This window comes from Salvelinus namaycush, chromosome 7 (assembly GCF_016432855.1).
Source record: "Salvelinus namaycush isolate Seneca chromosome 7, SaNama_1.0, whole genome shotgun sequence".
Taxonomy (NCBI): Eukaryota; Metazoa; Chordata; class Actinopteri; order Salmoniformes; family Salmonidae; genus Salvelinus; species Salvelinus namaycush.
Window position 1 is genome coordinate 37,239,399 of NC_052313.1, and position 16,962 is coordinate 37,256,360.

At 41.4% G+C, this 16,962-nt stretch overlaps 1 protein-coding gene across 1 annotated transcript in view; it reads left to right on the forward strand.

The window, feature by feature from the left end:
* Window positions 1-16,962, forward strand: part of LOC120051206 (N-chimaerin) — a 54,526-nt gene that overhangs the window by 24,722 nt on the left and 12,842 nt on the right. The window contains exons 5-9 of the mRNA XM_038997944.1: window positions 2,686-2,717; window positions 2,804-2,917; window positions 6,488-6,776; window positions 10,183-10,260; window positions 12,061-12,145. Coding sequence (XP_038853872.1) covers window positions 2,686-2,717; window positions 2,804-2,917; window positions 6,488-6,776; window positions 10,183-10,260; window positions 12,061-12,145 — 598 coding nt within the window. The remainder of the gene's footprint in view (window positions 1-2,685; window positions 2,718-2,803; window positions 2,918-6,487; window positions 6,777-10,182; window positions 10,261-12,060; window positions 12,146-16,962) is intronic.

Consider the following 16,962-nt stretch of genomic DNA (forward strand, 5'->3'; position numbering starts at 1 on the left):
TTTACATATTGTGTCTTCCCTGTAAAACATTTTAAAAATCGGACATGTTGGCTGGATTCACAAGATGTGTACCTTTCATATGCTGTATTGGACTTGTTAATGTGTGAAAGTTAAATATTTAAAAAAAATATCTTTTGAATTTCGCGCCCTGCACTTGAGCTGGCTGTTGTCATAAGTGTACCGACACCGGGCTGCAGCCAGAAGAAGTTAAGAGTTGAAAACAGCAGGTCTGGGACAGGTGGCGGTTCCATAACCGCAGGCAGAACAGTTGAAACTGGAATAGCAGCAAGGCCAGGTGGACTGGGGACAGCAAGGAGTCATCATGCCCGGTAGTCCTGATGTATGGTCCTAGGGCTCAGGTCCTCCGAGAGAGAGAAAGAAAGAGAGAACGAGAGAATTAGAGAGAGCATACTTAAATTCACACAGGACACTGGATAAGACAGGAGAAGTACTCCAGGTATAACCAACTGACCCTAGCCCCCCGACACAAACTACTGCAGCATAAATACTGGAGGCTGAGACAGGAGGGGTCAGGAGACACTGTGGCCCCATCCGATGATACCCCCGGACAGGGCCAAACAGGAAGGATATAACCCCACCCACTTTGCCAAAGCACAGCCCCCGCACCACTAGAGGGATATCTCCAACCACCAACTTACAATCCTGAGACAAGGCCGAGTATAGCCCACAAAGATCTCCACCACAGCACAAACCAAGGGGGGGCGCCAACCCAGACAGGAAGATCACGTCAGTAACTCAACCCACTCAAGTGACGCACCCCTCCTAGGGACGGCATGAAAGAGCACCAGTAAGCCAGTGACTCAGCCCCTGTAATAGGGTTAGAGGCGGAGAATCCCAGTGGAGAGAGGGGAACCGGCCAGGCAGAGACAGCAAGGGCGGTTCGTTGCTCCAGAGCCTTTCCGTTCACCTTCACACTCCTGGGCCAGACTACACTCAATCATATGACCTACTGAAGAGATAAGTCTTCAGTAAAGACTTAAAAGTTGAGACCGAGTCTGCGTCTCTCACATGGGTAGGCAGACCGTTCCATAAAAATGGAGATCTATAGGAGAAAGCCCTGCCTCCCGCTGTTTGCTTAGAAATTCTAGGGACAATTAGGAGGCCTGCGTCTTGTGACCGTAGCGTACGTATAGGTATGTACGGCAGGACCAACTCGGAAAGATAGGTAGGAGCAAGCCCATGTAACGCTTTATAGGTTAACAGTAAAACCTTGAAATCAGCCCTTGCCTTAACAGGAAGCCAGTGTAGGGAAGCTAGCACTGGAGTAATATGATCAAATTTCTTGGTTCTAGTCAGGATTCTAGCAGCCGTATTTAGCACTAACTGAAGTTTATTTAGTGCTTTATCCGGGTAGCCGGAAAGTAGAGCATTGCAGTAGTCTAACCTAGAAGTAACAAATGCATGGATTCATTTTTCTGCATCATTTTTGGACAGAAAATTTCTGATTTTTGCAATGTTACGTAGCACTCTGCAATGTTATAAGCACTCTGGTATTCAGCTCGGGCTGCACGTATACTGGTCTAAATGGTTGATTTATTCAGGGTACAGCTAGAACCACTACACACCGGTAGCAACCCGGCAGTTTTTGGTCTCTATTTAAATGGCAACCATTTCAATGTGTAGCCACCGCTCCACGTTTTCTGGTCTCATGTAAATTTCATTAGGAGTCCTTTTTATAAGCACTCTGGAAAAAGTGGCATTCCATCCTTTTGGCATAATGTTCGTGTTGTTACTGACTGGCTAAAATCCCATTTCATCTTCTCACAAATAGTTTCATATTTAATCATAAGTTTTACAACATTTAGATGTAACTCTGACATACATTGTGAAAGCTTGTAAAGTTACAATGTTTTCGTGATAACGTCTTTAATGATATCACAAATGATATGACATAATCATTGTTTGGATCCCCACCGACCATTTCCCACATTCTTTATGTTAGGAATATTGTTTCATTATCCATTTTTGGATGTTGAAGTTCTTTGGGCAAGAACCTCTGTATACCACTCACATTCCATTCTTGGATACTGAGAGGCAGAGGGAGAAAGGTAGAAACCATTTGAGACTGGTCGTTAAGTCATTATACCAACCCCCCCCCCCCTCTTGGTGGGGGGGGCGGGGGCTGCTGCTATCTTTGATCCTCACCCAGGAGGGAAAGTCATGACAGTCTTGTCACATTTCCATAGAAGTGCTGAAACCCCTCACAGATATTTATTTTACTTCATAGCCAGTTGAATATATAAAAGCAAAGGCTTGCATGAGTGTGATAAGCGATGCAAAATGTGTTCTGTTCTAGCTGCCACATTGAGTATTACATTCCGGCTTGGCCAGTCCCTAGATGGACACCGGTGCCTGCTAGCGTTGTCTCTGACTATGGTGCTTGTCCAGTGACCTTCCTCTGAAACACTAGATGGGCTAGTGGGCATTAGATCCTATTTAAGTTTGCTATACGTCTTCACAGTAGTCAAGTCGCGCAGCATACGGTGCATAATTCTTTACTTTATCCTCCATGTTAAATAGTGCCCTATGCATCCCAGTGTTATAGCTGATGCAAGTAGAGTACTATTGGGATGACTTAGTTCTCATCTGGTTGTCTAACTTTGACAATCCGAAAACTAGTCCGTCTATTTTTTACTTAACAATAGAATATTTATTTGCTTTCAGGTGGATAATCGACCCAAATACTATGGGAGAGAGTAAGTTGGCTTATTTCCATTTAGAATTTAAACTAGTTGTTTATCCAGTCAGTATCAGTATTTCCAATGTTCTGTCTTCTCCCCAGGTACCATGGGATGGTCTCCAGAGAGGAGGCTGACCAGCTGCTGAGTGTGGCAGAGGGCAGTTACCTCATCAGGGAGAGCCAGAGGCAGCCTGGGACCTACACACTGGCCCTACGGTTAGGCACACGCACACCCTTTCTACAGATAGACTTTCCAAAAAAGTGTGATTCATGACTTGTTTTTGGTTAGTTTTTAAACTTTATATATCTTTTTTTGTTTGGAGTTTTACCGCTTTTTTCTCCCCAATTTAAGGGAGGTTTTGGCCGGCCAAACCCTCCCTTAATCCGGAAGACGTAGGGCCAATTTTGCGACGCCTCATGGGTGTCACGGCCACCTGTGAGAGAGCCTCGAACCCGGGTCTGTAGTAACGCCTCAAGCACTGTGATGCAGTGCTTTAGACTGCTGCGCCACACAGGAGGTAGTTTTAAAAATTATTTTTAACACATTTTTATAGCCTTGTTATTTAACCTCAAGTCTAAGCCATTTGGTAGGGCGGGGTTTCTACTAAGCTAACATATGGAATTGCTTTAAGATAATCATAACATGGATCATTTAGCTATTTGATTTGGAATTTTAGGAACCCTTTAGGTACGCTATATATACAAAAGTATGTGGACACCCCATCAAATGAGTGGATTCAGCTATTTCATCCACACCTGTTGCTGACAGGTGTATAAAATTGGACACTCAGAGATGCAATCTCCATAGACAAACATTGGCAGTAGAATGGCCTTACTGAAGAGCTCAGTCACGTTTGACGTGGCACCGTCATAGGATGCAACCTTTCCAACGAGTCAGTTATCAAGTTTCTGCCTTGCTAGAGCTGCCCCGGTAAACTCTAAGTGCTGTTATTGTGAAGTGGAAACGTCTAGGAGCAACAACGGCTCAGCCGCGAAGTGGTAGTGATCGGCCGTGACCGGCCAGTGCTGAAGCGCGTTGCGCTTAAAAATCGCCTGTCCTCGGTTGCAACACTCACTACTGAGTTCCAAACTGCCTCTGGAAGCAACGTCCGCATAATAACTTTTCGTCGGGAGCTTAATGAAATGGTTTTCCATGGCCGAGCAGCCGCACACAAGCATAAGATCACCATGCGCAATGCCAAGCGTCGGCTGGAGTGCTGTGTAGTTCACCGCCATTGGACTCCGGTGCAGTTGAAACGCGTTCTATGGCGTGATGAATCACGATTCACCATCTGGCAGTCCAACAGACGAACGCATAATGCCAACTGTAAAGTTTGGTGGAGGAGGAATAATGGTCTGGGGCTGTTTTAAATTTTTTTCAGTCTGAGGCTTCCCTAAAACCCTTTTTGTCCCATATCTCTTTTGGTCACACTAAAGCAGATCAGCAGAGGTAATGAGTGTTTTGGGCTCTGATTTAGTGTTTTTATGTACTAGGGCAGCGTTTGCAATTCTCATAAAAATGCATTTTTCCAAACAAGCAATGAGGTTTTGAAATGCAAATAAACCGCATTGCTTCCTCCTGAATATCTGATATAAGAACAAGAAGGCTTTCTTTTCTCTCTGCTTAAGTGTCTCACTCTTGCTGATTCTCTGCTATAGTTGCTTTCCATATATACAATCACCTCCTGTGTAAGGGTGGGAGGAAAATGGTGTCCCACTATGGGCTGCCTTGGTTCTGAATTTGGAAAGGTTGTATTTTGGGTTAGGTAATGAACTTTGGGTCTGGTAAGGATTCTTAGCTAGTTCGTTTAGTCTCCTGAGTTCTTTGGGCCGGTTAGTGTTTGTTTTTTTTCACCCAGGAGGGTGAAGCATCTCCCTTTATTTCCCATTGACAGATGAGATTGAAATATTTGTCTCTGGCATCTACCCAATGATGAAGAATTCCTTGCATTGTTCTGGCTCATGTTGTGCACAGTGATGGGATTTATGATTTGTTGGTTGGCTCTTTTGTGGCCTTTTTCCTGTGAGATGAGGATGTACTTTTATTTATTTATAAATTTTTTGCATTCGCTATACAGTTGCTGTATTGACCAGCTCTAATAACCACTAAATGCAGGGAAGAAATTATTTGATCTAGCAGTCATTAACCTCTCTGGTACTTCGACAACAGCCAGTGAAATTGCAGGGCGCCAAATTCAAAACAACAGAAATCCCATAATTAAAATTCCTCAAACATACAAGTATTACCCACCATTTTAAAGATAAACTTCTTGTAAATCCAACCACAGTGTCCGATTTCAAAAAAGCTTTACTGCGAAAGCCCACCAAACGATAATGTTAGGTCACAAAAAGCAGAAATAGAGAAAATGAATCACTAACCTTTGATCTTCATCAGATGGCACTCATAGGACTTCATGTTACACATGTATGTTTTGTTCGATAAAGTTCATATTTATATCCAAAAATCTCAGTTTACATTGGCGCGTTATGGTCAGAAATGCATTGTCTCAAACAAACATCCGGTGAAAGTGCAGAGAGCCACATCAAATAACAGAAATTCTCATCATAAACATTGATAAACGATACAAGTATTAAGCATGGAATTATAGATAAACTTCTCCTTAATGCAACCGCTGAGTCAGATTTCAAAAATGCTTTACGGCGAAAGCACACTTTGCGATTATGTTAGGTTAGCTCCTAGCCACAGAAACCCATACAGCCATTTTCCAAACAAGGAGAGGTGTCAGAAATAGCATAAAAAATAATCACGTACCTTTGATGATCTTCATCTGGTGGCACTCCCAGGTTTCCATGTTAGACAATACATGTTCGTTTTGTTCGATAATGTCCCTCTTTATGAGCAAAAACCTCCTTTTTATTCGCGCGTTTTGTCCAGTAATCCGAATGCACAAGGCGCGTGCACTAATTCCAGACTAAAAGTTTTTTTTTAAATACAATAAAAGTTAGTAGAAACATGCCAAACGATGTTTAAAATCAATCCTCCGGTTGTTTTTGTCATAAATAATCAATAATATTTCAACCGGACAAAATCTTCGTCAATAGGAAAGGAGAAACAAGAAAGGCGCGTTCACGATCAGGGCGCATGGCTGATGAAAATTTCCACTGGTCACTGATTGAAAGTGCTGTATCTCTCTCATTTTTCAGAGTAAAAGCCTGAAACAATGCCAAAAGACTGGTCACATGTTGAGGAAGCCACGGAGCTCGTGAACTGGGTCCTAAGTCTTTGTATCGTGGATAGGCTTTCAATGGAAAAACAGCCTTTCAAAATAATAGTACTTCCTGGTTGGAAAGCCTGCCATATCAGTTCTGTTACACTCACAGACATTATTTTAACAGTTTTGGAAACTTTAGAGTGTTTTCTATCTAAATATACTAATTGTATGCATATCCTAGCTTCTGGGCCTGAGTAGCAGGCAGTTTAATTTGGGCATGCTTTTCATCCAAAATTCCGAATGCCCCATACCCTAGTGAAGTTAATGGATATAAAAACCTCTTAGAGCTTTTGTGAAAATTATTTCATTTTGTTTTCCACTGATCTAGGGTATGAGGAAGCAGAGGCAGGCAAAGGTTTTTTTATTCCTTTAGGGTCGGCTCTTTTTAGGTGTATGTTTCATCCTAGAATTTTCCTTTTTCCACCCAGCTGTACGGCCTCCTTATTCTTCCCGGCTAAGACAGGGTGTAAAAACGCTCTCCTACCCATAGAAATGGATTGTCACCGATGTTTTATTTTTCTCTTCCTCTTCTCCCCTTCTATCCTGGACCCAGCTTTGGAAATCAAACCAAGAACTTCCGCCTCTACCATGATGGGAAACACTTTGTCGGGGAGAAGCGCTTTGAGTCCATCCACGACCTTGTGACAGATGGGCTGATCACACTCTACATCGAGACTAAGGCAGCAGAGTACATCGCTAAGATGACCATTAACCCAATCTATGAGCACATTGGCTACACAACACTCAACAAGGAGCCCACGCTGAAGAAACACTTGCCTGTGTGCCAGGAGGTTCCCGATGGGCCTGCTCCACAGGGAGAGCGGGCTGACGAGGAGAAAGGGGTAAGGAACAATCTCACACTGTTCTGAAAATGTCAGTATTTTACTGTACTAGGAAAGGAAACAAATGGAGCAGGTGCTGAAATGAATCCAATGTGAAAACCAGGCAGAAGTAAAATATTTTACATGTCAAGTAATTCCAGCTCTACTATTCTAAAGTGCAGAAAGTTGGTAGCACTGGTCTTGTTGCTCACCAAAAGAAAGTAGACAGAACATTTGCTGGTGTGTGGTTGTGTGTGTATACAGTGCATTCTGAAAGTATTCATACACCTCGACTTTTTCCTCATTTTGTTATGTGACAGCCTTATTCAAAAATGTATTAAATTGTTTTTTCCCCTCATCAATCTGCACACACTACCCCATTATGATGAAGAAAAAACACATGTATAAAAATACAAGACTGAAATATACTATTTATATAAGTATTCAGACCTTTTACTCCGTACTTTATTGAAGCACGTTTTGGCAGCAATTACAGCCTCAAGTCTTCTTGGGTATGACGTTTCAAGTTTAGCACACCTGTATTTGGGGAGCCTCTCCCATTCTCCCATACAGATCCTCTCAAGCTCTGTCGGCTTGGATGGGGAGTGTTGCTGCAGAGCTATTTTCAGGTCTCTCCAGAGATGTTTGATTGGGTTCACGTCCAGTCTCTGGCTGGGTCACTCAAGGACATTCAGAGACTTGTCCCGAAGCCACTTCCTGCATTTTCTTGGCTGTGTGCTTAGGGTCGTTGTCCTGATAGAAGGTGAACCTTCGCCCCAGTCTGAGGTCTTGAGCACTCTGGAGCAGGTTTTCGTCAAGGATCTATCTGTACTTTGCTCCATTAATCTTTCCCTCGATCCTGACTAATCTCCCAGTCCCTGCCGCTGAAGAATATCCCCACAGCGTGATGCTTCCACCACCATCATTCACCGTAGGGATGGTGCCAGGTTTCCTCCAGACTTGGCATTCAGGCCAAATAGTTCAAACTTGGTTTCATCAAACCAGAGAATCTTGTTTCTCATGGTCTGAGAGTCCTTTAGGTGCCTTTTGGCAAACTCTAAGTGGGCTGTCATGTGCCTTTTCCTGAGGAGTGGCTTCCGTCTGGCCACTCTACCATAAAGGCCTGATTGGTGGAGTGCTGCAGAGATGGTTGTCTTTCTGGAAGGTTCTCCCATCTCCACAAAAGAACTCTGAAGCTCTGGTCTGATGAAACCAAGATTGAACTCTTTGGCCTGAATACCAAGTGTATACCAAGTGGATGTTCTTCAGCGGCAGACACTGGGAGACTAGTCAGGATTGAGGGAAAGATGAACGGAGAAAAGTACAGAGATCCTTGATGAAAACCTGCTCAGGACCTCAGACTAGGGCGACGGTTCACCTTCCAACAGGACAACGACGCTAAGCACCCAGCCATGACAACGCATGAGTGGCTTCGGGACAAGTCTCAATGTCCTTGAGTGGTCCAGCCAAAGCCCGGACTTGAACCCAATTGAAGATCTCTGGAGAGACCTGAAAATACTTGTGCAGCGATGCGCCTCATCCAACCTGACAGAGCTTGAGAGGATCTGCAGAGAATAGGAGACTCCCCAAATACAGGTGTGCCAAGCTTGTAGCGTCACACCCAAGAAGACACGAGGCTGTAATCGCTGCCAAAGGTGCTTCAACAAAGTAAAGGGTCTGAATACTTATGTAAATGTGATATTTTTATTTTTCATACATTTGCAAACATTTCAAAAACTGTTTTTGCTTTGTCATTATGTTGTATTGTGGGTTATAAAATGTAAAGAGGTCTGAATACTTTCAGAATACACTGTATATCATTTATATTGGATCATTGTGTATTCATAGCAACCCACCTTCTAAATCCAACAATTATATGTGGGAACTGAGTTTTCCACATTGTACTGGATGCAACAATCCAGTCTAGCACTCAATTTCATCATGATGACCTTATATTCCCATTGAGACGAATGCTGTTCTGCCACATTGGACTGGAGTGGAGCAGCACTGTCTGATTTGAGTGCCATTTTGAGTGGCTGGCTGCTCAGTCATTGAGGCATTTTAAACAGCACCACTTTGCATTATAGCCCTAGATCAACTGTAATAATAATATAATAATTAGGGGGTGCTTATTTAGTCCTGTTTCACTTATTTACAAATGGGTAACCTGTACAGGTGTGAAATGGAAATGTTTCCATTTCACAGCCAAGGGATCAGCCATTATTGAGCAATTACGTGGAGAACACTAACACAAACACATTTGTTTAAAATTATATTAAGGAAAGCATGGTGTTCTTTAACTAAAGTGTGGTTCATTCTAATTGAAAGGAAGCTCTGTTGCGTAACATGACGACAAATATTTTTGGGTAAATAGCTGTTTTGAATACATGCAGATCCTATATTGTTGTTTTTACTCTGAAAGTTACAACCATGTAGGACTTAATTGTCTGAAAGTTCAATCAATTGCACCATATCCTAACATTTTGGGATTTGTAATGATTTTTTTTCTGTATGTGGTAGATGTTTTTGTAGCATTCAGATTGTTAATGCCCAGTCTCTCAACCCTGAAACTACAGTGGCAGCGTCAAGCAACATTGAGCTGTATTGTAGGATTGAGCTCTCATTCAGTCCTCTCATCTCTCACTCACTCTGCCTGTGGGGTAATAGGAATATACTATAGCACTGTTGATAAAGCCGAGCCTGTTCTTTTCTCTGATTGGCGTATTCTTAATGTGACATAAATCCAGCAGTGACACAATGCTTCACCAGCGCTCACTCTCTTGCTTTCCCCCCCATGGCCTGTATTCACTCTGGGTTTTGTCTGTGCACCAGTGACCGTATCAGTGCGACATAGGGAGGAGCGGGTTAACTCCGCCACACACCTCATCTGCATAGATGCACCCAGTCAAGCTGGATTTTTTGAGGAATAATCTCGTTTCAGACACCCTGACCAGCACAGGGTTAAGGACAAAACTATGTGGCACTGTAATTTAAAGGAATACTCCAACGACTTTCATTTTTTTCCTTTCAGATCTTTGCATTCTTAGTGGATTCTACCTGCTGCTTTCGTTGGCTTGTTTTGGTTTACCTGCTGCATTGATTTTAATGATGCAAGCAGCGGTGCTGAGTACAGGCTAGCTCTGAGCTGCTCCAAGTTGACTTCTGTGAGCTCGCACTCCAGTTTTGTCAGTCCTCCACGTAGGCATCACTTCAGCTGTTCTCTGAGAAAACGGGGGGAATTTATCTTTTATTACCCACCCACCATGTTGTACATAGTCAGGGAGGGGAAGAAGTCTCTGGTACACAAGGCTATGAAGGGGGCGCAGAAGGACCTTCTGGCCACAGCCTGGGTTTGAGGATGGGGTCAGGGACCCAGAAGTCCCCTGCCACCTTCTGGAAACCTCTCAAACTGTTTGCCTATTCACAGCTCACCTCGCTGGTACGTCGAGCCACCCTGAAGGACAACGACCACGCGACCAAGTATGAGAAAGTCCACAATTTCAAGGTAAGACCTGAACCTACCTGTTCAGCGCTTCTTACTTTTCTTCTTCCGCTCTTCCTTTTTCACTGCCTTTACGGTGGTTATATCACATTTGAGGTTGTTTGATTGGCATATTCTATGTTTTTGGAATGACAGAGGTGGAGAATTGCCTGTAACTTTAAAAAAATATATATATTTGTGGAGTGGTTGAAAAACGAGTTTTAATGACTCCAACCTAAGTGTATGTGAACTTCCGACATAAACTTCCGGCAAAATGGATTAAGGACAAAGTCAAGGTATTGGAGTGGCCATCACAAAGCCCTGACCTCAATCCTATAGAACATTTGTGGGCAGAACTGGAAAAAGCGTGTGCGAGCAAGGAGGCCTACAATCCTGACTGTTACACCAGCTCTGTCAGGAGGAATGGGCCAAAATGCACCTAACTTATTGTGGGAGCTTGTGGAAGGCTACCTGAAATGTTTGACCCAAGTTAAACATTTTAAAGGCAATGCTACAAATAATAATTGAGTTTATGTAATCTTCTGACCCACTGGGAATGTGATGAAAGAAATAAAAGCTGAAATAATTCTCTATTCTGACATTTCACATTCTTAAAATAAAGTGGCGATCCTAAGACAGGGAATTTCTAGTAGGATTACATTTCAGGAATTGTGAAACTGAGTTTAAATGTATTTGGCTAAGGCGTATGTAAACTTCGGACTTCAACTGTACTTCGTCAAACATTTTATCCAACCTTTTAGATGCAAGACTCGTAATTGAGGACCTTGTATAAACAGAGTTAGGGTAATGTGGCTGTGCTGTCTTTTCATGGCATCACAACGGTGAACAAAGTGGACGGATTGTAGCTGGCCCTCCCACCGACCGTTTCCACATTCTCTAAATTAGGAATAATGTTAAATTCTTAAATTCTGGGATGTATTAGAATTGGGCCCTTTGTTTTACTGTGAAACTCTCTCCAGACTGCATGGTGAAGGAGAGGAGCCTCTGCATGGAATTTATGACGTGGGTGTTAGTTATAAAACTACCCCCTCCTAACGGGACAAACGGGTCATGACAATACATACATAAAAAAAAATAATTTGAATAACTTTTTTTTGTTGGTGTTCCCCCGACGGCATTGTGCGTGCTCCCGTTTGGGAATACCTGCACTAGAGCATGGGACATAAAGTGAAAACCTCATATTGCGTATCTGTTGTTTTTATAAATTCAATGGATTCATATTTTATTCATAAATATGTATAATTTAAAAGGTATAGCATTTTCACAATAATTAATTTTGTTTTGTGAGATTTAAAAAAAAAACGACTGCATTAACACCAGTCCATTAGGGTTTTCTAATTTGTTGTTTATCTTGTCATCTGCACAAGATGCCTATCCTCCACGTTCCCATTCACAAAATAACAATCTAAAACAAGGGGTGTGATTTTTATTTTTTGGGTAAATATTTTGGTAATCATGAGCCTTTTCACTGGAGATAAATGTTGAGCATTTCTGATTTGGTCTAGCCAATACGTGGCAGAACTAGGCATTTGTTTGTGATGTGGTCCCGTTTAGATTTCAGTGATAATCATGGCATTGTCAACCATGGTACTCACAAACACTCCCGCCACACTCCAACCACCATTAAGACTTGCTAGTCTGCTTTCTAGCGCTGCTTATCTCTCTCACAGGGATAATTCCCAATTGGCTCCTTCAGTGTGCACAGGCTGTGGAGAGCCAGGGGAAAGCCTAGTATGTCCATCTATCCTTCCATCCAGTAAGAGAGTGACCAAGTTTTCCATCCTTTCTTCCTCTCCCCTGCAGGTGCACACCTTCCGGGGACCCCACTGGTGTGAATATTGTGCCAACTTCATGTGGGGCCTCATCGCTCAGGGAGTGAAATGTGCAGGTAAAGGGAGGGTGGGAAGCAAACTGTGATCTCTGCTTTGTCTTTTGTCTTTTTACACACATCTAGTTTGAACCTGGTTTTGAGGAGATGTCACATACAGCACCATACAAGTGTCTACAGGGCATTCGTAACTTCACTCTGGTAATCTATTTAGAGTTCAGAGCACTCTGGTGTGAGAGTGTCAGAGCGCAGAATAAGTGATGAATTTACGAACGACAAGTTGTGCCTGTTATGACAGGTGCCAGTAAATATTGGCTAAAAAAACAGAATTGAAATGTTGCCTGTAAGTGACTATCACTAACCCTCTTGATAACATGAAAATAGTCTAACCAGCTCTGGAAAGGTGAATGAAATGGTCAGTGTGATCTGTTCTCTCATTTTTGTATTTAAAGTAGCTAGCAAGCTAATCAATGTTAGCCAATTAGCTTGGGTGCTTGACTGCTGTTGTTTTATTTTTGTTTAACCTTTATTTTAGGGAAAACAGATTCAAACCTACAGTGCATTCGGGAAGTATTCAGACCCCTTGACTTTTTCCACATTTTGTTATGTTACAGCCTTATTGTAAAATGGATTAAATTGTTTACCCCATAATGGAAAAGCAAAAACAGGTGATTAGAGATGTTGGCAAATGTATTAAATAAAAAGCTGATAACACATTTGCATCAACACATCTACCACACTGATCCTCAACACTGGGGCCCCTCAGGGGGGTGTGCTTAGTCCCCTACTGTACACCCTGTTCACCCACGACTGTGTGGCCAAACACGACTCCAACACCATCATTAAGTTTGCTGATGACACAACAGTGGTAGGTAGGCCTGATTACCGACAACGATGAGACAGCCTATAGGGAGGAGGTCAGAGACCTGGCAGTGTGGTGCCAGGACAACGATCTCTCCCTTAATGTGAACAACACAAAGGAGTTGATTGTGGACTACAGGAAAAGGCAGGCCGAACATGTTCCTTGGTGTCCACATCACCACCAATCTATCATGATCCAAACACACCAAGACAGTTGTGAAGAGGGCACAACAATAAATTTTCCCCTTCAGGAGACTGAAAAGATTTGCCATGGGTCCCCAGATTCTCAAAAAGTTATACATCTGCGTCATCAAGAGCATCCTGACCGGTTGCTTCACCGCCTGGTATGGAAACTGCTCGGCATCTGACCGTAAGGCGCTACAGAGGGTAGTGCATATGGCCCATCACTGGGGCCAAGCTTCCTGCCATCCAGGACCTATATGCTAGGCGGTGGAGGAAAGCACAAAAAATTGTCAGACTCTAGTCACCCAAGTCATAGACTGTTCTCTCTGCTACCGCACGGAAAGCGGTACCGGAACGCCAAGTCTAGGACCAAAAGGCTCCTTAACCTCTCTGGAATATGTGGGACGGTAGCGTCCCACCTGGCCAACATCCAGTGAAAATGCAGAGCACCAAATTCAAATAAATTACTATAAAAATTAAACTTTCATGAAATCACACATTCAATATACCAAATTAAAGCTACACTTGTTGTGAATCCAGCCAATGTGTCAGATTTAAAAAATGCTTTACGGCGAAAGCAAACAATGCTATTATCTGAGGATAGCACCCCAGCTAACAATCACAGACCATCATATTTCAACCCTCCTGGCGCGACATAAAACGAAGAAATAAAGATATAATTCATGCCTTACCTTTGACGAGCTTCTTCTGTTGGCACTCCAATATGTCCCATAAACATCACAAATGGTCCTTTTGTTCGATTAATTCCGTCGATATATCCAAAATGTCCATTTATTTGGCGCGTTTGATCCAGAAAAACACCGGTTCCAACTTGCACAACGTGACTACAAAATATCTCAAAAGTTACCTGTAAGCTTTGTCCAAACATTTCAAACTACTTTTGTAATACAACGTTAGGTATTTTTTAACGTAAATAATCGATAAAATTGAAGACTGGATGATCTGTGTTCAATACCGGAAGAAAACAATGTGTAGCATGCTTTCTGGTCATGCGCCTCTAACAAACAGTACACTTCACTGGAGCCTCATTCTGAACATGGCTACTTCTTCATTTCTCAAAGGAAAAACCTCAACCAGTTTCTAAAGACTGTTGACATACAGTGGAAGTGATAGGAACTGCAGGAAGGTCCCTTCGAAATCTGGATTCCCAATGAATACCCATTGAAAAGAGAGTGACTTAAAAAAAAAAAAAATCTGAATGGTTTATCCTCGGTTTTGCCTGCCAAATAAGTTATGTTATAGTCAGACATGATTCAAACAGTTTTAGAAACTTCAGAGTGTTTTCTATCCAATACTAATAATAATATGCATATATTAGCATCTGGGACTGAGTAGGAGGCAGTTTACTCTGGGCACGCTTTTCATCCAAACGTGAAAATGCTGCCCCCTATCCTAGAGAAGTTAACAGCTTTTACCCCAAGCCATAAGACTGCTGAACAATTAATCAAATGGACACCCGGACTATTTACATTGACCCCCTCCACCCCCATTTTGTTTTTACACTGCTGCTACTTGCTTTTTATTATCTATTATCTTTACCCCTACCTACATGTACAAATTACCTCGACTAACCTGTACCCCGCACATTGACTCAGTACCAGTACCCCCTGTATATAGCCATTGTTATTTTATTTAATCAAGTGGTAAATTGCATTGTTATGAAGGACAAAGCTTTTTTATGATGCCTTTCACAACCAAAATTACTACAACTTCTTATATCTGCTTGGCTGGGTAATTAACCTACTTGTTTATAAAAGCATTATTTGTTTTTTTAATACAACTTTTCACATAACAGACGGCTTCATCAACGGTTGTGTTATCAGGGCAGTAACTCAAGTCAAGCTAATTCTAAATCTTCACTAGTTACCACAGCCACAAAGTCATAAAGCACGCCTATTTCTATAATTTATCTTCTGAAAATGTGATTTTAACCCCAACCTTAACCACACCGTTAACCTTATTCCTAACCATAAATTAAGGTGGTGTTCTTGTCTTAGAGTAATGTTATACTATGCTACAGTGATTCTTGGGGACCTTCAATGCTGCTGACAGTTTTTGGTACCCTTCCCCAGATCTGTGCCTCGACACAATCCTGTCTAGGAGCTCTACGGACAATTTCTTTGACCTCATAACTCAATTTCGAGTCTCATAGCAAAGGGTCTGAATACTTATAGTACCAGTCAAAGGTTTGGACACCTACTCATTCAAGGGTTTTTCTTTATTTTTTACAATTTTCTACATTGTAGAATAATAGTGAAGACATCAAAACTATGAAATAACACATATGGAATCATGTAGTAACCAAATAAATTGTTAAACAAATCAAATAATGTTAGATTCTTCGAAGTAGCCACCCTTTTGCTTTTTTATTTTTAATATTTATTTAGGGGGTAGATCAGCTTTAATATTGCAGATTGGTGCTTCCATCAATGTAATTGTCTGCATAACTTCCAATCCCCCATATTTTTTTTGCATACATATCTTTAAAAAAAATATATATATTATTGATCGATTGACTATGACTTTTCAGATCGCCCAGTAGTGCTATCTGCAATGTTGTATCTCCCATATAAATAACATTCTGTTAGTTGCAAGAATTCTATATAATTTAAATTGAGTTTTGAATCTGGCGTCGTTTTGCCATAAATCATGTGTCATGGAATCGGTAAGTCAAAAATCTCTTCCCAACTATTTAGTTATCTATATGGCATGGCTGTCAATTTTTTGGTCCTTACAGTAAATGAAACTGGTATACTTTTTTTATTTATCATAATTTTCTTGAATCAATTATGGTCTTTAGCCTGTCTAGCCCCGTGGTTCCGCTAGCGGAACTCCTCCCACATTCCACTGAAAAGGCAGAGCGCGAAATTCAAAAAGTATTTTTGAGAAATATTTAACTTTCACACATTAACAAGTCCAATACAGCAAATGAAAGATAAACATCTTGTGAATCCAGTCAACATGTCCGATTTTTAAAATGTTTTACGGCGAAAACACCACGTATATTTATGTTAGCTCACCACCAAATACAAAAAAGCACAGACATTTCTTTCACAGCACAGGTAGCTTGCACAAAACCAACCAAACTAACCAAGAACCAACCAAACTAACCAAGAAACAACTTCATCAGATGACAGTCTTATAACATGTTATTCAATAAATCTATGTTTTGTTCAAAAAATGTGCATATTTGGGGTATAAATCATAGTTTTACATTGCAGCTACCATCACAGCTACCATCACAAATAGCACCGAAGCAGCCAGAGTAATTATAGAGACCAACGTGAAATACCTAAATACTCATCATAAAACATTTATGAAAAATACATGGTGTACAGCAAATGAAAGACAAACATCTTGTGAATCCAGCCAATATTTCAGATTTTTTAAGTGTTTTACAGCGAAAACACAATATAGCATTATATTAGCTTACTACAATAGCCAACCACACAACAGCATTGATTCAAGGCAACAGTAGCGATAGCGACAAAACCAGCAAAAGATATTAATTATTTCACTAACCTTCATAAACTTCATCAGATGACAGTCCTATAACATCATATTACACAATACATATATGGTTTGTTCGAAAATGTGCATATTTAGAGCTGAAATCCGTGGTTATACATTATAAAAACGTAGCAACTATTTTCCAGAATCTCCGGATATATTTCTGACACTCACCTATTCTGACCAAATAACTAATCATAAACTTTACTAAAAAATACATGTTGTACAGGAAATGATAGATACACTAGTTCTTAATGCAATCGCCGTGTTAGAATTCTAAAAATAACTTTAGTACGACATAC